This window comes from Epinephelus fuscoguttatus, linkage group LG10 (genome assembly GCF_011397635.1).
Source record: "Epinephelus fuscoguttatus linkage group LG10, E.fuscoguttatus.final_Chr_v1".
In the NCBI taxonomy this organism is placed as follows: Eukaryota; Metazoa; Chordata; class Actinopteri; order Perciformes; family Serranidae; genus Epinephelus; species Epinephelus fuscoguttatus.
In genome coordinates, this window is record NC_064761.1 from 14,615,548 (window position 1) to 14,639,031 (window position 23,484).

Below are 23,484 nucleotides of genomic sequence, written 5' to 3' on the forward strand. Positions count from 1 at the left end.
ACTTGGGTAAACCTGAATGATGTACGACTGACAACTATAGGCCTCAAAGTTTCCTTCACTAAATGGGGCTCTGAGTGAGAACACTGCTTCATGTAGTGTTGGAAAGATTTGTCAATTCATCTATTGCTGAAACAACAACAATTTTGTTAATCAATTCATTAATTATCAACCAAAAATGGCAAAAAGTCTTTGGTTCCAGCTTCTAAAATGTGAGACTTTCCTGTTTTTCTTCACATTATATTATTCTAAAGCTTATATATTTGTGTTTTGAACTCTCTCCCTCAGCTAAAACAGGCAATTTAAAGAACTTCCATTGGGCTCTGGGGACAGGTGATGGGCATTTTTTAAGAATTTGGAGATGAATTGAATGACCAAAACTAGATTTACCACCCTGCACTGACACTGACCAAATGTTTACCCTTCTGTTCCTGAGATATAATGTTGAGTAATGGCCAGAAAAGTGTTTTATGCAGAATATTATGATGTCACAGTGAAGCTGACCTCTGATCTTCTGAATATTAAATGTAATCACTTCATCATGACATCCTGTTAGATAATTGTGTGATGTTTTGTCATAATTAGCGTGATTAGCTTGTGTTATGGCCAAAAACATGCACTGTGAGGACCCATCAACCTTGACCTTTGACCACCAAAATCGAATCAGTTTATTCTTTAATCCAAGTGAATTTTTCTGCTAACTTTGAAGAAATTCCTTTGAGGCATCATTGAGATATCGAGTTGACAAGAACGGGACAGATGGACAGGCGGATGGAAGGATGAACGTTCGTGCGTATAGACAACCTGAACATGTAATGCCTTCAGCCACAGCTATCGCAGGCAAGGAGGCCTAAAAATAATCAACATGTTAATAAAGAATACTAAATATATGTTGAACTCTTGGCTGGACTAAACAAGAAATCTGAATATGTCACTTTGGGCTTTAGAAAACTGTAATCACCATTTTCTGACATTTTAAAGCACAAACTATATGATGGCTTGGTCTGCAAAAAATTAGATGAACTGAATAAATAATCAAATAAATAAGAGTTAGATTAATGGATGATGACAACAATGACTAGTTGGTATACAATTAAAGCTGAAATTTTAATTTGACATCAGCAAATAAAACAATTTTCTACCTTTGCAATCAAAGCAATGGCTATCAGCTTTGCTGTTCCTACTACTGTTAGAAACCCGGCAGGCTGCACAAGTGGCCGAGGGCGTGGCCTGATTTGACAGGCTCCTTGGAGAGGCCTAATGTTTGTCTGTTGGCCCCCGACACCCACTGCCCCTGGCATGCCCCCCTAGAGTGATCAGTCAAGAGCAGTGGCCAGACACTTTTACAGCGGCTGTCTCAGCTCTAATTGAGAGAAACACTGCCGCTTCTCTCTCCTCTCTCTGGGCTTCAAAGAGCACATGAAATGTGTGTGTCTGTGTGTGTTTGTGTGTATGGCGGGGGGGGGGGCAAAACAGGAGATGAGCACATGATGTTGTGGAACACTCCAACACCATCATCAACACCAACACCACAACCACGTGAGTCACTTAACTCCAAGTCTTTCTCCTCCCTGAATAAAAGAGCCAGACGCCCCAGGAAGGCTCAGAGACATCATGAAGTGCGATTCATCTCTTCTTTCCATTCTGCTCATGCCAGTCATCCAGCACCATAACTGGCTGCAGGGCGAGCACCCGTCTCACGACATACTGAGCTAAAAGGATGCTATGAATGTGGGATTATTTCTCTCCGTATTCTCTCACACATCTCATACAAAAATGCATTATATAATTGTATCCAACCAACTGTCTTTTCAAATTAATCCTCATCTGTTTTCAATTGAGAGAATAGGATCTGAAAAGCTTCCACCCACATATACTGTGTATACAATGTGTGCTCAGACATACACACACACACACATATATATATATCCTAACATTTTACAGTGTAAACAATTGTTCAGTGAATCAAAAATAGAACAGACAGTTTCATGAAGGGAACTAAAAGCTGCAGCACTAATCATGATCAGCAGAAACATAGCTTGCCACAGTGTCACCTGGTTGACCTGTCACCCTTTTTTTCTCAAAGCTGCACTCTTTGAACCCCAAACAGACTCACCTGGCAGCCTCTCTTTTCAATCTCATTGATGCACTTGCTTATAAGCAGCGGCACCATCTGTCCCGTGTTCTCCCTCTCCACCACCCGCCACGCCTCCACACCAAACACCTGGGGCTCCCTGTCTCCGTCTGGTCCACCATCCAGCGAGTTCTGCCACTGCTCCATCAGGCTCAGCTTGACGTAGATCAGCCCCCGCGGCTCCAGCTTCACCGCCAGCTGGTGGCAACGTGTCACCCGGAAGAGTGCAGGCAGAACCACCGTGCCGTGGCAGCAGACGCGATTGCGTCTCGGTGTGGGCTCCCAGCTGAACACTACTAGCTTCAGGTGCTGGGCATTCTCCAGCTCGATGTTGAAGGTGTGGTCCATATCTAGGAAGGTAGTTCGACATGTAAGGAGAGCGGTTCGTGCTTTATTAACTGAGTCCACTTGGATGGCGCAATAGACATCTCGAGAGTCAATACGTGGAGGTTTGAGGTCCTCAGCGCCATAAAAGTGTAGGCTCATCAGTCCGGAGATGTACTGGCTGCACTTGGGCTGCTCTGTGAAGCTGTAATGGCGGAAAGCATCAATATCTAGCTCTGTGCCGTTGAGTTTAGAGCTTCCGCCCCCTGCTTCCATCTCCTTGCCTTTTCCTCCTCCCTTCCCCTCTGCAGAGCCGTGCTTCCCAGATTTGGCCACCAGCTCAGGTGAGTCGCCATCACTGAGGTAGCCACCTTTACTGGCGGACTTTGAGCTGCCGTTGCTTTTCTTCTTGCTGAAGCTGTGCTGTGTTGACACACTGCTGTCTAGGTGGTAGCGTGAGATCACATTACGGCTGGCCTGCCCACCCCCAGACGCAGCTAACCTGGGAGGGCCTGAGGAATGGGGGGCGGCCTCCGACCCGCTCCCGTTGTTTCGGGGAGAATGGGCTCTGGGCTCTAAATGACTGCTTCCGTTGCCATTGTTGCTGTTACTGCTGCTCGGGGTCCCCTTGACGCTGAGTTTCCGGCTAAGCTCCGGAAGCTTCTTCATCTTCATGGAGATTTTCCTTACAGTGCGCGGGGACTTAATTTTGTCTGGGAAGGACCAGTTGATGGAGCTGCTCTTCTTGGCCGGGTTTGGGCTGGAGGGAGGGGAGCCGACGGCATTGGGCAGGTCTGGACCATCTACAGAGGAAATAACAGGGCAAGAGAAAAACTGATTAAAAGGAGAGCCAGGCACATTTTAAAATTTTGATTTTTCTTTGGTTGACACTTTGTGGAAAAGTTTAAACAGTTTTACGGCCAAATTCTTTGGCAGGAAAAATGTTTAGAAAGCAAATTTCTTTTTGGATTAGTCGCAGGAACAAATGGGTACCATCAGTCACAAGTTCTTAAAGTCACTGTAATCAGTGGTGTTACGAGACAAGCCACCACACTCCCATGATTACAAGTAACTGTTCAGATGTCCAGTGAAGACAGACAGGATAGAAAAGACTAAAACCAAATTCAAAGTGTGCATGAGCCATAATTTGCAGTCTCTCAGAAAAGCACTACACCTTCATGGCACATCATCAAGTGATTAGGCTTACATGCAACCCAGTAATCCACTGACAGAGACACATTAAGCAGCCAACGCTTCATAAACACTAGAGCACTATATAACACAGCTACAGTCTATACATGTAAACCTAGACAGTGATTTAGATAATTAACAGTTGCTGAAATGTCACCGATATCAAAAAATTCAATTGTTCACAAAGAGTTTCCATGAGGCCCCTTTGCTTTAAGTGGGTTTCATTCAATCAGACACCAGGGGAATTGAAGCGGAATGTCTTTAGCTGCTGCTCCAGGAAAAACATTGCCTATAAGGAGGAGAAATGTCTGTCTAAAGACACCAACTGCCTCAGGGCTGAGCTAGAGTTACTCAGTCATTATTCAAGTTGAAAAATATCCATTTGGATTGGACCATGTAGGCAGTTCTCGCCTAACTAGATGTCTACAACTTGAAATTTCAGGGTCTAGAGTTCTACGCAGGAGTGACAGCCATTGTTTAGTCTACAGCACTGAGCTGCGGCTTTAAGTTTTATCCACGTTGTTTCTTCAACAGGTCGCTCAGCCAACAAGAGCCTGTCTGTGGCTGGGCTATTAATCTTATAATATCTAAAGCTGCTGTAATCAATATTTTTATATTAACAATGATTCAAATGACTATGTTTAATGTGAAAGGTGTCACTGATAGATCCACAGAGAATTATCAGCAGACTCTGCAATTCCTCTGAGCTCCAAATTGCTTTTTAGCGGCTTTCAGCTCATTGTTTTGGTTTAAAGGCCTGCAACTTTATTATACTTTACTATACACTTTCACTGTTCTGATACACCTTTTCCACCAAAGTAGCTCTGGTTTTTGAACCGGGATTCTTAGAACCTTGGTGCTATGTAGCAAACCAGCCTGCGTCTCCAGTTTTGAGCAGAACCATCATAATCAAGTATACGTCAACAACTGAAGTTGTTGCACGATGCAAAATGGTGGCAAACAGTGGTAGTAAGATGGCAGATTGATATCAAATACACTTATAGGCAAAATATTAATGATAAGAAGATGTAAAAGACTATTACATGCAAGATTTTATCCTCTCATTCCAATCTGTAGAATATGACACACCCACTAATGGATGGATTCAGGCCAAGGAAAATCTGCTATTTCTTGGTTCCAGCTGGGAACCAACTTTTCAGGTTCTGAACCAATTTATTTTTGGTTGAAATGCTCAGAATGGTTCAAAATTAGGTGAACCACCTGGAATGAAACCCCTTTTGAAAAAGCTCTACTAACCCACTGTACTGTACACTATCTGCCCACCAAACAGCAAAAAGATCACGTCAGCAGCTAGCTGGTGAAAATGGCGGAGCATTTAGCAACTAAAGAGCCAGATCTTTCTCGCAAAAGGTGGTGGAGACAAAAAAAGAGCTCAAAGGAGAGTATCTATTGGATAAAACACAACTACAAATAAACAACAAGTTCTCATCCCAACTTGTCAAATACTGACATTTGGACAGTAGACTTTCACGTCCACATACGACAAGCAAGGTAACATCCTAGGTCTGTTGGTCAAGTTATCGGACACCGTGTTTATTTCCACCTGTTACATGCACTGTGTCTCTTCACAATACACCTCAGTTTTCATAGGAAATGTACAGTTTCTGCTCGTTAGATGTCTTTTTCAAAATAAACGTATGTTGGTAAAACACCTCGTTTTACGTTTCTTTCCTTGTGCAACAAAAGCATATGGTTAGGTTTAGGAAAGAAAACATGGCTCAAAATTCATACTAGAAGCAAACAGTGGGCTCTCGGGTGAAAATCCGTGGTTTGTTGGACCCATACACCACACCGTCCACCTGCCCTATAAAGACATTCCAGCCTCTTACTTAGATTTTGCAGATTTTGTTACCGGGATGTTTCAAACTAACACTGTCTGACAGCATTATACATTGATGTCACCCAACGACCGGTTCAAAATCTGCCTTTTTGCGCCAGTGTCTGACGCCAAAATCACTGACCAAATGGTCATATTTGATGAGAACAGGCTGAAATAAATGCTTATGTTACTCTGTATCAGCAGCATGGGTAAACAGGCAACTGATTGCTGACAACTTGTTATGTCCGCATCTTGTTTTTCCCATTAGCTGATGCAAGTTTAAGAGTCAGTCAACAATTACAGTCACTGTCTCTAGTGGTAACATTCCTATTAATATGTCCTCCATCCATTTGAATGTGTTGAATGTTACTGTCATAGTGACAACAAACAACAACGTGCCAATGCACCTTCTACATTGTTACTGCATTGTTAGAGCTCCATCACCATCACTACCCTTTCAGTCATTTTTCACCTTCAAATATCTGGCAAGAGAAGGAGAAAGAGTTGGCAAAGAGCCTTTTGAGTGATTAAAGTGGAATTTGTCAAATTATGGGCGTCCTGCTATTTGCCCAACGGGAAGCTTGAGCCGGTCTCAAACAGAAAAACAGCTATTTTCTATATTCAGCGCTCTCTTAATAAGATTTCCTCCCCAGCTAACCTGCCTTTTTTACACTTAAGAGGGAATACCTCACTGCATGGGTGCATGGGAGATTAAGGCTGGCCTACATGACTCTGCAGGAAGAGTTTACCTTCTGTAGGCCTTGTGAGGAGTGCTTTAAGACCTGGCCTAGATAATAAACATGATACTTAGTCTAAGGGCTGATGAGCTATTTAGACATTTAATTAAATGATTACTTATTTCATGATTTTGGATTCCTCATTTTAAATATAAATGCTTTTGCTGTTTTTATCAATTACTTTCTCTGAATAAACCTCTGAAACAAAAGAGTGATTCTGTAAGAGGGAGAGAAACACAGAGAGAGAGAGAGCGAGAGAGAGAGAGAGAGAGAGAGAGAGGGGGAGATACAAAGAAAAAAGACGAGAGGGAGAGCTTGACCCTGCCAACATCACCAGCTCTATTTTCAGAGGGGACCTGCTGTGCTATTCTGGGGCGAGGGCCCACGAGTGAAAAGAGGGAGGCAGAGGAGGTGCAACAGGATGGAGAGAAGGGTAAGATGGGGGGCAGGAGCAGGGCAGGGTGTAGCCGGCAGATGGGGGACAAAGGCACCCCTTGTCCAGGCACTCAGAGGTCTGGATGGCCGACTGGAAGGCTGGCAGGCTGGCTGGTGAATGTACGAATGAACACGGCTGTTCTCTCACATTCCTCACCAAACCATGTTTAGCCTCCTTTTCCCTCTGGCTGAGTAGCCTTCCCTGTCACGACTTCCTGCCAATAATAGACACAGAGGCGCTCTGAGTGGGGAGAACATGGGTGGAGGGCTCTAGAGGTGTAAACGACCAAACAGCATATGGGGTGGGGTTGGGTACACAGAGAGCCCTGGTCAGGTCCAAAACAAGGTTATCAGGAGTGAAATTCCTTGTACATCAAACACAGTTTGACTGTGAACAACTTTTGAATTCTTCTTCAATCTTAATTTCCCTACATATTGCACTGATATATAAATTACAGCACTGCTGAGAAGAAAAGGCATGATATATTTAGAATGTAACGAGCTACAAAACTGTAATGGCTCAAAACTGCTGTTCAGAGTGTTGAATAGTGGCAACAAATTTGCTACTGGTAAGACAGCATCATATTTATTCCTTACATACTGCCCAAGAATCCACTCGAGCTGAGAGCGTGTATTTTTTTAGGTTTTACACCACTCGTTGATGGAGAGAAAACATCTACTATCACACAATATCATGTCCTATTTTACCTAAGACATGAAAACATAAAAGTCATAATGAAAAAAAAAAAATACATTGTATTGAACTTAAAATGGCAAGAACATCCTGGAACTCTGGGGTTTATGATAGTATAACCATTTATAACCATTACAACCATCTAACACTGTCCTCACTGCTACTGTATGTCATAAAAGAAAAATCTCATGACTCTGATTAAAACTATTAACTTTTAAAGAAGCCGTAAGAGAATGCCATTGTATATTTACAGTAATTACATTCTTGTTTCTAGTATAAACTAGTAACAATTAGGGGTGTGGGAAAAAATCGATACAGCACAGTACTGCGATATTTTTGCGTATTGAAGTATTGATTTTTTTATTATGTAAATTATCAATATGACAAATATAAATGAAACTTTAGGTAGCATACTAAAATAATATAATCAATTGCCTTTTTTCAGTCCAGTAGATACATTTTTCTGTCTGTTCATCTCACTTCAGCCATTTTTTCGTAGTAGGAATGAGATAAAACAGATGTAGGCAAAGTTGTCCTTTGGGGACAACATTTAACAGTTAGAAAAAAAAGTAATAAATCACAATATATCGCAATAACTGTTTTACTGCAATGCTCAGCATATCGCAACATGGAATGTGTAAAATGGCAGTTACATTGGGTCGTGACTTAGGTATCGTGATAATATCGTGTCAGGGATCCTCTGGTGATTCCCACCCCTTGTACTGACTTAGTAATGTGAAAACATAAAATTTATCTTTAAAAGCTGACAAAGGCAGTTTGGTACCTCACACTTTTCAGTACTTGGTTGGTACTCAGAAAGTGCTTCACTAATTACTATTCCTTATCATGATATATATGTCAGTATCGGGATAATACTATCTTTATTATGATCAAACTGCAAGGCCCTGCAATACCTGTAAGAACTTAACATCAGTGCCCGTTTACTCCATTGTGATGCTCTCAAATATTCTCATCTCACATCTGCGAGCCTTCAGAATTGAGAATCAAAAAAAATGTCCATCAACATCGTGTTGTTGTCCCATTTATTTGATAATCATCATGAACTGGGGCAACAACCACTAGCCCTGAAAGGCAGATCAGTTAATGACTGCTGCATGGTTAATGACTGTGGCTCCACTCACACACACACACGCAGCTGCGTCCTCTGTAGCCTTTGGCCTTGTGGCAGCAGCCAGGAGAGAAACGTGACACCTCACTTGCTGAGGTTCAGGGGCAATGGTTTGACACCCAACCCTCCAGGGCCATGTTCCTGGGTCAAAGGGCAAAAGGTCTGCATTTCTCTGGGTGACACCTGAGAAGGGTGACTGTGTCCACCCCCAATGCTTTTACACGCACATGCACTCACCATATTACTGTAACACAAAGAGAGAGTGCATGCATAATATGCATGCATAAAGACACACTCATGCCCTCTCTGACCCTGCAGCCCTCCACATGCACCCGGCCGACACCTCCTAACAAAGCCCAGGAATTTATGACAAGAGCTTTTCACAACACTGGTACCAGACAGGTGCAGGAGGAGTGTGTGTGTGTGTGTGTGTGCATGTGTGTGCATGTGTGTGGAGGGACAACCTGATCACTATCAAATACGCCTGATATTTGTACCCTCCATCATGAGCCAAATTGTCCCTCTAGCAAACACCAAGCTGTAAATAATATTCGGATAATATGAAATGCCCTCCTATGAAACAATATTAGACGCCTTGCACACAACAATGTGAGAATGTGTGTGTGTGTTGTGTGAGCATACTCTGATAAGCCTTGGAGGGAGACAGTAATCTGCTGTCCCTGATTACCCCTGTAAAACCACTTGTACTCATTTGAGTGTGTGCATGTGTTTCTGTACAAGCATGTCTGCCAAATGTGTGTGTTAAATGTAAAAACAGAAAGGACCAGGGTGTGCTGACAAACAAGGGGAGTGTAAATAAGCTGGTGAATGGCATACTTGTCCTGTAGTTTCTTCGCTCGGTGACCGAGGCCAGGCTCTGCGCTGCTTCCTCTCCTTTTGGCTCTGAATCATTCAGCGCTGGAAGGCCTTTCAGGGGCCGCGGGAGCCCGGCCGTTTCATGACAATGGTTACAAAACCCCTGCTAATATATCCAAGCATGCAGGGCCTTCTCACTAGCACAACATGGCCCCCTGCCAAAGCAGCCCTCATGTAGCCTAGCTCGCCTACCACTGCAGGCATTCCTGCCCTGCTGTAACTCAACCAACAGAGTGGCTGCTAATTCTAGACAACCTGCAGCCACACCGGCCTCGCTGCACTAACACCATCCAAACAGCAAGGCACTAACAGCTACATGATGAGTGCTGACGAATGACTTGCTTTTACCTGAAGATAAACTTAAAAACTTTTTCAGCGCTACACATTAAATGGAAAAACAATCTTCATTTAAAGACTTTACAATTGAACTTCTTCACTGTAATAAATTCATGTCATTTGGTTATAGGTTTTTTTTAAGTAGTTATTATAATATAAAGATTGACTGAACAATGTAATGGCTACATAATAATGACACCAACAGAGTTTAGATTGTTTTGCTACAAGCCTCGCTGTCACTATTCAATTCTGTCTGCCAACAGGTACGATCTATGAAGGCTTGATTTACAGCACAAAGGAGGTCAACCATGGCGCAACCCAGTAGCTATCAGTACCTATCCCCACTTACCAATTTATGTTAGAAAGCCCACATCATTGTTTTATAAGATTGTCCATCTATGAAACTCAGATGTTTGGGTGATTATTTGCCAGGCTCTGAAGACAAAAAGCAATCCTGTTATCTTTGTGACAGCGCTACCAACGTAAATACCACTTGGAAATGCTGGAGAGGCTACTCACCTACTTTATCACACAGAATGAGTGAGGAATTTATTGTTGATGCCACTAAGAAGCAGTGAGACATTATCTATAGTATGGATGACCCCATAGAATAAAATAGTCCCGAAAAAACAATTCATTAAAAATAATTTGAGAAATGCCAAACATTTAAGGGTGACTGAAAAGTTTAATAGTGGAGGCAACCCACTGTACCTGATTCAACGGCTGTGATCATTTACTACCCACTGCACGGACCTTTTCATTTCCTCAAGGTAGACTCTGTTTTTGTTGGTTCCAGCCTCTAAAATGCGAGGATTTCCTGTTTTTCATCAACATAACTCAAATATACTTTGGTTTTAGACTTTTGTTCTAAAACCAGGCAACATGAAGACATCATCGTGGGCTCTGGGAAATTGTTGTGGGCATTTTTAAAACTTTTTTTAGGGATGCACGATATTGGATTTTTTGCCGATATCTGATATGCCGATATGTAACAAGTCAATTAGCCGATAACCAATACTGATATCGATATATCCACTTTTTTTCCCTATTTAATTTTAATGATCATCAGGTCTCTTCTGTAGTGGGATTGACATCATATTATGCATGCATACTCTTATCGTAATGGCCCACCAGCAGACAGAGACATGAAATACAATACTTTCCAATGTATGTAATATTCATATTCATTGTGCAAATTAAGAAAAAGCATGTTGGCCGATTCTGATAGTTCTTTTTAAAGACAATATTGGTCGATACCGATGACATGCAAATATTATCATGCATCACTACTTTTTTTAAAAATATTTTACTGAAAACATATTCAACAGGTTTCTCAATAATGACAATCGCAGGTTGCAGCCGTAAAATAGTACTTGGAGGTTAAAAACTCTTGCAAAACCTCAAACGGTCAGGATCAGATTCTCTAACAACTAAACGCCCCAATGCATGCATGCCCAATTAAGGAATGATTATGCATTAGTGTACAAAAATAAAATCCTTTATTCATCAAAACATGGGCAAGAGCAGTTTTGTGCAGCTGGTGATGAAATGAAGAACAGACCACAAAGAAAGAGCCATGAAAACTATGTGACCCGAACATCACATATCCGCCAAGCTAAGGAATTTGCTCTGGTTTTGAAGTGCTGCTCTCACAGTGTTGCTCCTCTGACTTGTTGACTTCCTCCAGACCCAAACGTGCAATCGTCAGCTGAGATTAGATTCCAGGTTGAAGCTCAGAGGCTTGAACTCTCATGTAACTTTAGCAGCCGGGGCCAATTCTCAAACGCAGCAGCCAGCGTGACCAAAACAACCCCCAGAAATAGCTCTGATCCCACTCAGTGCTGGCCAAGTCAGATTCCCCAAACAGGCGCTAAAGAGAACAAGAGAATGGGAACACACCACACTCACCACCCCCAAAGTCCATCAATCATTATTCTCCATACAAATAGAGCATTCAGATGGACAAAAAGTCAAGTCAATAGGCAGCACACGAGGAGTCTGGAGTGTATCCGGTGAGGGAAAAAGAACCAGCCAGCCAAACAGAGGAAAGCTATAGTCGCAGAGAGTCATCTACATCTGCACTGCTTCATTAATTCAGCAGGCGCTCTTATTCGTGCTCAATCAACGAAAGGCCTGTCAAATCTTAAGCACTGCAGATGAAGTGGAGTCTGTATGGCCTCATAATTATGAAGCAGCGATGGGACTAAAATAGTGGGGTGAAACACTGTGGCTGCACTGCCTGTGTTTTGTACTTAAAGACTTTGTCGGAGCTTACTTCAAAGGCCATTATTTCCTAGGAAGCACGGGCACATTTGCAAAAATGTGGTGAGGCAACATGTGATGTGGTATCCTTCACACACATACAGTTGATGTGGTAAAGATACGGCTCGCTGTGGTGGTGACAATGATGTTACTAGTACTACCAGCCAGCATGTTTTTAGTGAGGTTTAGTTTAGTGCAACATGTCCTGTTCTGCTCCTCTGGTACACGCTTTCATGAACATTTTCAAATGTTTTGCATGTTTTAGCTTTTCAACCATAAACCATAAATATTTTACAGTTTTTTACCCCTTTCAAATGCATGCTATACATGTAAAAGGATAGATTGGATTATTTAGAGGTGAGGTTGTATGAGGTACTTATCTGTCAGGGTATTTACCCTCAGTACATGGCGGTCGACACACCTCTTGTTTGGAGAAGCAAGCAGGATACTGACAAAGAAGCTGAGCAATGTCTTGTTGTGGATGGGGGCAGCAGCAAAACGTATTTTAGCCATTTAAAAAAGGCCTAGCTAAAAATAAAAATATCAGTTCAAGTGGACACTGTAATGAGAATGTTTTCCCTGCTTTAAGTTGCGGTCAAACAACCCTTTCCTTTGGCACTACATTTTCTTAACTGTAGAACTTCCATATTCCTACACATAAGTGAAACTGTGCCACGCACTGTACTACGCTGCAGGTTGGCTGTTTGGGTCAGATTTTCAGCGGTGTATGGAAGAGACAGCATATACATGGAAATAAAGAAACAAGAATGATTATGGCAGTGATGACAAAATGCTGTGAGGATACCTTTACACACTAGAGTACATAAGAACTTTTGCAGAGGGAGACTGAATGAGTCAAAAGAGCGATGCGTGGGAATATGACTGTGCTACGGTTGAGAAAATGTGGTGCCAAAGGAAAGGGTTGTCAGACAGCAGGGTGAAGCAGGTAAGATATTTTCAGTATAAAGTCCACTTAAACTGATATTGATTTATTTTAGGTAAGTCTTTTTTAAGCGGATAAAACACATTTTGCTGCTGCCCCCGTTCACAGCAGTACATTGCCTAGCTTCCATGATGCTAATTCTGTCTGCGTGTCCAAACTGGAAGCATGAGGACTGACATCCTCTGTAGGAAATACCCTGACTATTGATAAGTACCCCATACAACCCCACTCAAAAAAATCCTTTTATCCCTTTAACTAATTTCGGATGCATCCTTTTGTTTTTCCAGGTAGCTGCTGTATTTTGACAAACAGTCTGAAAGACTGAGTTGTGTAATCCATCTCAGTGAACATCAACATGCATTATCATTGCATGGTAAAGAAGTCTACGTCCAGACCAATTTCAAAGGTCTCCACTGCATTACAATAATGTTAAAATTACTTGTAATTTTTTACAGAAAAAGTATATACAGATTAAATGTTCATTGTAATGGATGACTAACCTGGAAATCCAGACCCAAATCTAGAAAGATTTAGGGTCTGGCTATGAGTAATGCAAATGGCCCAATCAAGGGGCGGCACCAAGCATGCATTTGAAAATATCACTGCACGCAATTGGATAACACTACGACCAATCAGAACAATACACGGGGTGACGTATCCAGAGCGCTACCAGAGGACCTAAGTGGTAGAGCACCAGGTACAGCAAAAACGTTCTTCTTGCAAAGGAAAGATTCGAGCGCTGTCTTCTGTTCCTCTTTTAGAGAAAAAGCTAGGGATGCACCGAATATTCGGTAACGGAATATATTCGGCCGAATATTGCAAAAAAACACACATTCGGTATTCGGTGGAATAAGTTAAAAGCAAGGCCGAATAATAGCGGCGTGTTTTGATAACGCAATCAAACAACGTGCCGTGATGGGCAGAATAAAATGTCGGCAGTGTGGCGATCCGCCCGTCACGGCACTTGCATTTGCGACTAAAAATAGTTTTGAGCGAGCAAAATAGGCTTAAATCATTCAGCACGCTGTGCGAGCAGCCTACAGATTTCAACCAGCAGCAGAAACAAAAGGCGAATCCCATCGGTTGTGGGTTGAATGGGGGTCACAGACACAGTATTCCTGTCAAACAAGTCGGCTCCAATAATATCCTCTTCTTGGCGTCATGACTGCCCAGAAGTACCTGAACAGCCGAGCCAGCCGAACACAGGTATGTGACGTGTCAGAGGAGAAACGAGCCGTTCACGGCCCACAAACCTCACCGCACTTTAGGGACTGTTCTTTACTTATGAAGGGACTGTCAGGGGAGGAGGGTGGCTGGTTGATTCTTATTTTATTTATTTATTTTATTTTGACCCCCCCCATGTTCATCACTTATTGATGTTGTTTTTGAAATATGAATAAGTCAGTAAGTAATTTATTCCATTGAAATATCATTGATGTATTATAGAAAAGTGATTTATCTTTTTATAAATGACAAAAGGCACATCTGCCTCATTTTCGCTGTGGTATCGTGATACTACTCAGAACCATGATATTTTCATTGGTATCGTACAGTGGGTCCCAATTTTGGTACCGTGACAACACTAATCTGAAGGGGGTTCATCTGCAAAAACTAATGAAAAACTAAACAATGATATTCGGTATTCAGTACTTGGTACTCGGCCAAGCATTTAATAATTCTAATTAAGAAGTCTAATTCGGTCATTGTAGCGGCCAAAGCAGTTTCAAACAACTGGTGTTCATCCGTAGCCATCTTGCAATGTTTACTGACTGATTCCGGACTTTGCCATCGCAGCGCTGTCATCATCTGTTTAGCTCGCCTCTGGCCCACCTATATCAAATACTCCGATGTGATTGGTGCAGCTCGGCTCCAACGGCATGGGTAATGAGCATCATTACTGATTGCCAGAGTGACTCGCTGAGCAAATTCAAATTGTGCTCTCACAAGAACTCTGGATTTCCAGGGTAATGGATGACAGAAATTAGTTTCTATTTTGCTAACTGGTTTCCATACTTATCTAAAATGAATAGTGGAAAAATACATTCAAAAACCTAAAGCTGAACTGTTTTTTAAAAAAAGTTACTTGTGATGTAAAATACATGTGAATTGTTGTAATTGGGCTAAAACATGCAAAACAACTGGGTTTCAGTCATATCAAAAGGTGGCAACACACCTATAATACTATTGTATGGTCTAAAAAAATAGATGTGTTTCATAATAGAGTCATTATCCACAAGTCAGAACACTGGCAAAGCATCACTTTGGTCAATAACCTTTCGACCACCGCATATTTAATGAAAATTTGTGCTACTGGGTTGTAAAAATCCACTTTTTTCACTTTTAAGGCACACAGAGAACTGTCTTGTAGTTTGTGAGTGTACAGCTCATCAACTGTCTGGTATTTCAGTGTATATGAGCTGAAAAACTGCCATAAAAGTCCAGTTTATCTGGGAAATCAGTGGAAAATATACAAAAGCTTTTCAAAGTTGTTTTGGTAAATATCCGTGTCCTCAGACAGGCCCAGTTTGACACTGTAGTGGAGAGATGGGACACTGAATGCAGGGTGCAGTGAGCACACACTGTTGTCCTTTTCACTCCTGCCCACCACCCTCCAACCCCCACAAAACCAGTGTGAGTGCAGGAGGAGTGCAGTGTCATCCTGCAGCCAATACAAACTGAGTGAACAACAAGCACAACACACAGCAATCCCTATAGGTATAGGCGGTTTCTACCCAAAGCAGTATTTTACCTGCCTACCACTTCTATTGAATTGGCCACTGCACTCACACACACACAAACAACCAGTAATGACTGTTTCCTCTTTGATGACACGTAGCCGAGCCCGTTGCTCGTTTTTTGTTGCAGTGAAGTGTGGGATGGCGTCGCCAAACCCACAGGAATCAATTGCAAAGTCAACAGAGCAGCAGAGAGGGAGGCAGTTCCGGAGCGGGAGGCAGAAGAAAAAAAAACAACACTTCTGTGCTCCCGCTTCTCATTTTCACAGCCACCAGTCAGAGCACCAGTAAACCCACACTATCACAGACCTGCTACACTCATTAAACAGACTCTTATTACAGGATGTAAATGAGGTGCAGGTCTTTGAATGGTAGCAAGCTGATGGAAAATGAATCACTCCTTTAAAAAGGTAGACAGCTCAGTGAACATTAAAAACGCCTTTCTGTTCACAGAAGCTCCTAACAAGACTTCTTCTCTGTTAGAACTGCTGAACAAGCGAACTTCAGCCTCCAATTATGTCCCCTCCTCTGCTTACCCAGCATGAAAAGCTCTAATGATACCAGCAAATTTCATCAGGACTGCAAAATAGGACTGAAACCGATCAAAAGGTGAAGGCAGAAATAGCCTCACTTGCATTAGCTCTGTGTGCTCTGATTAGTGCCTTTCCTGTGCTGGTACACTGAGACACATTCTGGACTGGTTTAATCCTAATCCTACAAGGAGAGTCTCTCAGGACGGAGCCGCATGTGATGCAAGAGAGAGCCAGGAGTTTGACGCCAGTCAATGAGGATCAAGGAATTTATCGGCAGCCAATCCAACCTGTGTCCTTGTCACAGGCAGATTTGTTTTGGGAGATAACGCAGCATCTCAAGAGGTTAAGAACTTTCCACTCTGCCAGATAAACCACTTCTTTAAATCCACTGATTATTGTTTTGAAACATGAAAAAAGCTGCAGCCTAAATTTAAGTTTCATGTATAGAAACATGCCTCAACAATTTGTGGTTAAAACTGTAATATTTCAGGGGGAAAAGTTATTTCTGAGCTCATTTCAAGCCTTCATTCCTGCAGTAAAACTGTGGCTGCGAACACTAAAGCTAAAGTATTAGATTTCGCTGAGCACACCCGAAACGCTTTGTGCTCTTACAACTAGAAATGGCTGTTGCGTGCCACAGAAAAGTGTTGTCAAAAGTTGTAATTATAGGCTCAGCTCAAGATGTGCCAATTGGTTCAAACTACCATGTTGCCACATCAGAGAGAACAAAAAGTCGGAAGTTAGAAAAAAACAGACTGAGCTTATTAAGAGACACGGAGCCGTGTGCTGGCTGTCATCATTATGCCGTCGCTGTAGACCAGAGTTGTCAACAATCTCCAAGCACACTAGTAAATCAAAAAGTGCAGAGAGAGCACTCCAATTTATCTGTGGTAATTCTGGTTAAACTCTGCAGGTCATGAATCTGTTTTTTTGTCTATGCTCACATGATAAGAGCAGTTTTAATGAGCACGCTTTCAAGGCGAGAGCTCTGAAAGGAATCTTTAAGAAGCACCAATTTACAAAGCTCACAGCCCTGTGTGTGAGCTGCAGTCACAAGTAAATGGATATTCTTTCCTCTGAGGAATGCCTGTTCTGAATTCCTCCTGGCTAATGTCTGTCTGAGTTTAACTAATGAGGGACACTAATATGGAGTGATATGATTAGACAGCCACAGCTCCTGCCCGCTCCTATCAAATAGAACAGAACATGAACCAACTGAGCTGGGATGGCTTCATTTGGTATAGATTAGATAGAGGGATTTGGGATGTTAAATCCAGCAAAACTTTTGGTCCTATACCATCTTAAATGTTGCTTTTAAATACTTAGTGGTGCTATAGTAACCAAGGAATGCAGCTGAATGAGTGTGTTGATCCTTTGATTGAAAACATTTTCAACAACAGCTATAATTTGTGCTCAAGGTGTGAACAACCGCAAAAATCTGCCGAGAGTGACTGGCTGAGAGACAAAATGACAGATAATAATTGGCCCTCGCACATTGGGCCAAAAAACGTGAAGGAAAGACTGAATGAAAGGTCAACAAAAAGCAGGAAGGAAAGGAAACTAAGAATGAGTGGAGGTGTGTGTCTGTGTGTGCGTGTGGGTTTTTTTTTTTTTGGTTTTTTTTTGCCTTACCTGTGGCTCTGCTGGTTGAAGGCCCCCCCTCCTCCTGAGGTTTGCACGCGAGCATCTGTCTGTGCAGATGTAGTGCCTCTGTGGAATGTACAGCATTCCCCTGACTTCCATCTCCCGAACTGCCACAGCCACCAAGGCTTTCCCCGTGCGCCTCAGGCCCGACTCCACTGGCGCCGCCCCCTGGGTTCCTGCTACCGTGACCCACATCCCCTCCCCTGCTGGGCCTCCTCTGGAGCTCTGCTCGAGTGGGGACCAGCAACCGAATGGAGGGTCGGTGAGACATCTCCGGTTCGTCATCCTCAGGGATTGGATTGTACCAGATCTCCCCTTCATCGTCTGCGTCATTCTCCTCGGCTGGGTCCACGCTCCGAGGAGACACCTTGGCCTGACCGACGTTAACCTAAATCAAAACAGAAAAGACAAAAGAAAGCATGATGCCACCTCAACTGAAATATCAACCACGGTGCTGAATACCAAGTCACTTTCTTAAAGCAATTGTTAAACATTTCGCTTTCTTGATGAAAAGTTAGATGAGAACATTGATACCTCTCATCTGAATACTAAATACAAAGCTAGAGCCAGCACCTGGTTAGCTTAGCTTAGCATAAAGAATGAAAACAGGGGGATACAGCTAGCCTGGCTTTGACCAAGGGTAAAAAAATTCACCAACCAGCAGCTCTAAAGCTCACTGATTAACACGTTACATCTTGTTTGTTTACTCCATGTATCAAGGACAACACATAACACCATGTAAAACCAAGACAGCGAATCAGCCCATATCTTGAAATCACATTCTTGTTAACAGAGAGACCTTGAGGCTAACCTGGGGCAGGTGCAGGCGGGCTGGCCGTGATGGTGCTCCCCCTGAGGGTCTCAGGTGGTCTGGAGAGGGACTGGGAGGAGGCGGCGACTGATGGGAACCCTCCTCCTCAGCTCCCAGCATTCCCTGCAGCTCGTCCTTGGCGTATTGATTCTTCCCAAGGGAGCTCTGCTGCAACCAGTTGCGCTTCTTGGATACAGTGATGGTGGTGAGCGGTGGCCGCCACGACGAAGACTCGCTGGCCCTGCCCACCTCTCGGCCATTAGCGCAGGGGGTTTGGACATTCTCAATGAAAGCTGAGGGTGTGATGGAAAGAGAAAGCGTGTGAGAGTTACAACTTGTCGGCATAAAAAAGCAGCTAATCATCATCATGATCATCACTTAGGTAATTATTGAACTGAGGTGAACGGCTGAATCTGATGTTCAACCTCAGACTATTCATGTCTTGTCAAGTTAAAGAAAACATCTGCATCATGAAACCACAGGTGTGGAAATGCTGAATAATGTCATTAAGTTTTATAGAGTCTTCCTCTCTCACCCCTTCTCTCAGAGAGAGAGAGTCACATCTTTGCTTTGTCTCATTCAGTTGTGATTTTAAAACTCCTGGACGGACTGTTGTGATTTTGTTTTTATGACCAAAGTTATATTTTCAATCACACCGCCAGAGCCTCCCCCCTGGAGAACCTCCCCCCACCTTTTCTCTTCAGTGACTTCCCATCTCGGGAGTGTCAGCTTCGGGAATATGTGGGCTTTGAATTCAAAAGAGATCACAGGGAGATGGAGGGATAGAGCACTCACATATCTTCCATCACAGCAACTTGGAAAAAAGAGCGAGAAACCGCCGGCATTACAGCTGTGAAAATAGAGCAGAGAGGGGAGGGAGTGTGTGTGTGTAAGGGGGCGACGGTAAGTACAGCCGGTGGCGATATGTGCAGTGAAAAAGGACAAATAATAGGGATGGTGACGTGGTCCCTTACTGTACTAAAGAAAACATTGAAAGAGCTGCATATCTTTGAGTGTGATGATGTGTTTATGGATGTTTTTTACAATCATACAAAAACTGCTTCTCCCTAGAAATCAAAAAGCAACCTTGCAAATCATCTGGCGTGCTTTTATTTTCATAAGGGTTGATGAGCAGCTAGAGAAAAACAACCTCTGAGCATGTGTGTGTGTTTGTGCGACGGGCAAAGCGAGGGCAGGGTCTTGCTCTAACATGTAGGGCAGGCTCGTGTAAAAAGACTGTTTTGATCCTCTGCGGCTCCCAGACGAGCCCCTCCACATGCTATAATGACAACTTCTCCTTTCCTCAAGGAAATGCATTTTCACGCACGCCAGGGCTACATCCAGCAAATTATAGACCTGGGAATATTTTCACTTTGAGAAATCGAAATCTAACACAGGGCATCCAGTGTGTACATGTTATAAAAAAAAGTGTGAATGTGTAAAAATGAACCACTTTTTTCATTATTAATCCAGAGCAGTCAAAAAAAGGGAACTGATGTACATTAAAAAATTTATATAACTTCTACTCAGTCGATTGAGACTACTTTTTCTTTTTTTCTTTTTTGCTTGGTTGCTTTTATTGACAAAGCCCTGAAAGCGGCACACAGAGAGCAGAGGGCTCCACCGGGATTTACTCATCCCTGGAAGTCAACCAGCCTCTCTGAACAGCCTCTCTCAGCTTCCCTGTGATCTACAAGGCAACTTTCTAAAGCAGCTCCCAATAATCACCACCATCTCCAGTGCCTTAAAATCCCATAAACACCAATTCTCTTTCCACAACAAAAACAAGTCCTAAACTTCATCTCTCTACGTGCCGCTCAACTTTTTTTCCCCACTTGAGAAATATGACAAGTATGATATAAAGTGGGATGAAATTGCTTCTGTTGGGGGGAATGCCATTCCTCTGCGCTTCAGCTGATTATATAAGACACTGCCGAGTATATAAAACAGCTTTCAGTGGCGAGAACAGAGGCCACTTTTGAAGCATTCCTAATCTTGACAGTGAGAAAACAACAAAAACACAACCCATCACAGCCCCTCTGTCATACGTTTCATTTTAATTCAAACATACCTCTACGGTGCACTGGATAAAAGCACATCTTTAACTATTTCTTCCTTTCTGCTCTGTTTAATTTAAGGAAGGTTTACAGCCAGAGTAGTGAGCCAGCAGTGTGTTTGCATTAGCCTGGATTATGCTGTGTTTGAGGGCCTGGAGCTCAGTAGCTTTAGCATGTGCCGACTGCTGAATAAAGGGGAAACATGCAATATGTTTCTGCTGCTACACTGAGTCCCATGAGTTAATGCGTAGGCCCAAGCTGGCAGGCTGTAATAATCTGCTGTGGTGGTTTGTTTTCAGATGTTCTGGCCTGGAATGTCTTGTAACCCTTTAAACTCTGTCTGCAAGCAGTGTTTTTACTGGGATTTGAAACTACATGAGGGGGAACCTCCAGAAAAGTAAGCTACGTTATAATAGTAATTTGATATTTTTGTACACTAGCCTCATAATTGTCTTAGAAAAAATCTTAAAAAACCAACCAAACCAAACCAAAAAGACAAAGACATCCACAACTACAGACTGGTCAGCCTGTGATCGATTTCTTTTCACTAGATGAACTACATCAAATGAAGGTTAAATGGAATTAAAAATTCAAAGTTACTTAGGCACTTGGAGTCACAGAAACGACTATGAATGAAGCTAAAAGGAACATTTCAGAAGTGAGAAGTTTGTTTACACCCTAATCAGAAATTAACTATCACACACTTGAGGATGGGGATGGATGGTAAGTGGAAGATAAGTGTGTAAAAAAAGGCAGGATATTGGTCAGGGAAGAATTCTTTGGGAGAGAGGGGAGAGATTTTTAAGGCCAAGACAGATCCAAGACTCTGCCACCAGTAACGCGAGACCAAAGAGAGGTGAGATGGTTGCGCATGGAGTTGCTGTCAGCATGCCATCTTCTTTAAGGGGTCTTTCATAAGTGGAAGAGGAAGCGTGTTCTGACACGAGCAGCATTCCAGGCCACAGCTCCAGATTTACAGCCGTCTCCTTCCACTGTCGCACTCCTTTACGGGAGTAACACATTCCCCAGAGCAATGGCAGGACACTTGTTTGACTTATTGGGTGTAGTTTTTTAGCCATTTTCACTAGTGTTAAATATGAAAGCACTGCAACACTCTCAAGCTCCTATCAGCTTCACACATCAGCATGTCAGCATTTCTCTCTTAACTGCTTTTGATACAAAAAGTGGCTTGTGATTGTGGCAGAAAGCAGAACATTCAGCCTGATGAAAAACAGATAATGGAATCTGAGTCTGCTTTTCTTAAAAATAATCTTTAAAATACAATATGTAGCTTACCAGGGGAACTGTTTTTCAAGATAAGCCGTGTCAAAAGATGTCAACTGAAATATTCAATTGAAAAGACGTTTTTTTGACACTTAAAAGCCAAGACACAAAGAATACAATATGCTAAAGCAAAAGTGGAACATTTAAAATATATATTTGAGTTTGTTTTATACCCTTGACTAAAATAACCTATAACGACACTTATGGATGTGGTGTTTTTTGAGCTAAAACTACATGTTTACTACATTAAAGATTAAAGCAAAAATGTCTTAGTGTAGAGGATGTAAAATTTGAGGGGTTTGGGCTCAAGAAGCCATTTGAAGACCTCATCTTGGGCTATAGGAAGTTGCACTATTCATAATATTCTGACGCCTTTAAGATCAAACAACTAATCAATTAAATTAGAAGGTAACCTGCAGATTAACTGAGGATGAAAATCAATAAAAGTAAGAAAACAGCTCCTTTCCCCCTCTGTTTTAATTTGGTCTAAGACCGACTGGCCATCACAGTTACCTACTAACCTCCTATAAACACAATGCAAAGTAATAGAGAAGAGAAATTTCCATAACGGAGCAAACACAGCCTGGCTCCCTGCGCCCCGATGGCATGAAGATGCTGTGTTCAGGGCACTTCCACCCCTGACCTGAAGGTAACAGATGGCCAGAGCACATAATACAAGGGTGCAGGTCTGTGTGAGAACATAAAGAGAGAAAGAGAAGGAGAGGTGGATGGGGAGGAGCGATATGGGTTTGTCTGAGGTGCTGAAAGGAATGCAGATACATAAAGAAAAAAGCCTATTTCCTGGTTGTGCTGGTATGAACCTGTGCCACGTGAGCCTGACAGTAAACCCAATTATATTCATGTCTTAATCTTCTGAATCTTTCTCTCCTTTAAGACAAAACACTTGATCCACTTTCCCATACGCTTCTCTTTTATTTCCTGAATTCCTTCTGCTTCATAGAGGCTCCTCTTTTGATAAGTGCAAAACACACACCAGCTAGTTTTCTCCTCCATACAGACAACACTTTGTTGTGTATACAGAGTTTCGGGCTCCCCCTCCTTTCAGAAGGAATCTTTTGCTGTGTGCCATACATTCCTGTTGACACTCATTCATATGATAATGAGGATTCTCAGTGTAGGTTTTTCTTTTTACACCAACGCAGGGCTGGGATCGTCCAGGGTTGCATCACATGTCAACACTTGCATCCAGTTGAGGCGTCCTGGCAGTGCAGCCTGCTAACGCTAATGTCACTTCCTTCTCAACACGTTGGCTTGAAACCCAAATTCTTTTCAATGTTGCAGCTCTTTCTTTGACTCTTCTGTCTTGTCATTGTGCCTGTTCAAAATACTGATAAAAATGCTTCAAGGGAGGGACTATACAATCCAAGAAAGACACATGGACTCACAGTGTGACCCAATTAAACACTGGGAAAAGTAAGGCAAGTCATTGAAAGGCCCTTCAACAAAACTTTGTTTACAGTAGCTCCTGATGAAATGCTGCCACCTAAAAACAATCCAAGAT

At 42.6% G+C, this 23,484-nt stretch overlaps 1 protein-coding gene across 2 annotated transcripts in view; it reads right to left on the minus strand.

Annotated features, from left to right (window-relative positions):
* The window catches only part of syde2 (synapse defective 1, Rho GTPase, homolog 2 (C. elegans)), a 58,450-nt gene that overhangs the window by 27,822 nt on the left and 7,144 nt on the right, over positions 1–23,484 (minus strand). For both annotated transcript variants that reach the window (XM_049587912.1, XM_049587913.1), the window contains exons 2-4: positions 18,622–18,914; positions 17,799–18,198; positions 2,114–3,258 (exon numbers count right to left, since the gene is read on the minus strand). In XM_049587912.1, the coding sequence (XP_049443869.1) occupies positions 2,114–3,258; positions 17,799–18,198; positions 18,622–18,914 (1,838 nt within the window). The remainder of the gene's footprint in view (positions 1–2,113; positions 3,259–17,798; positions 18,199–18,621; positions 18,915–23,484) is intronic.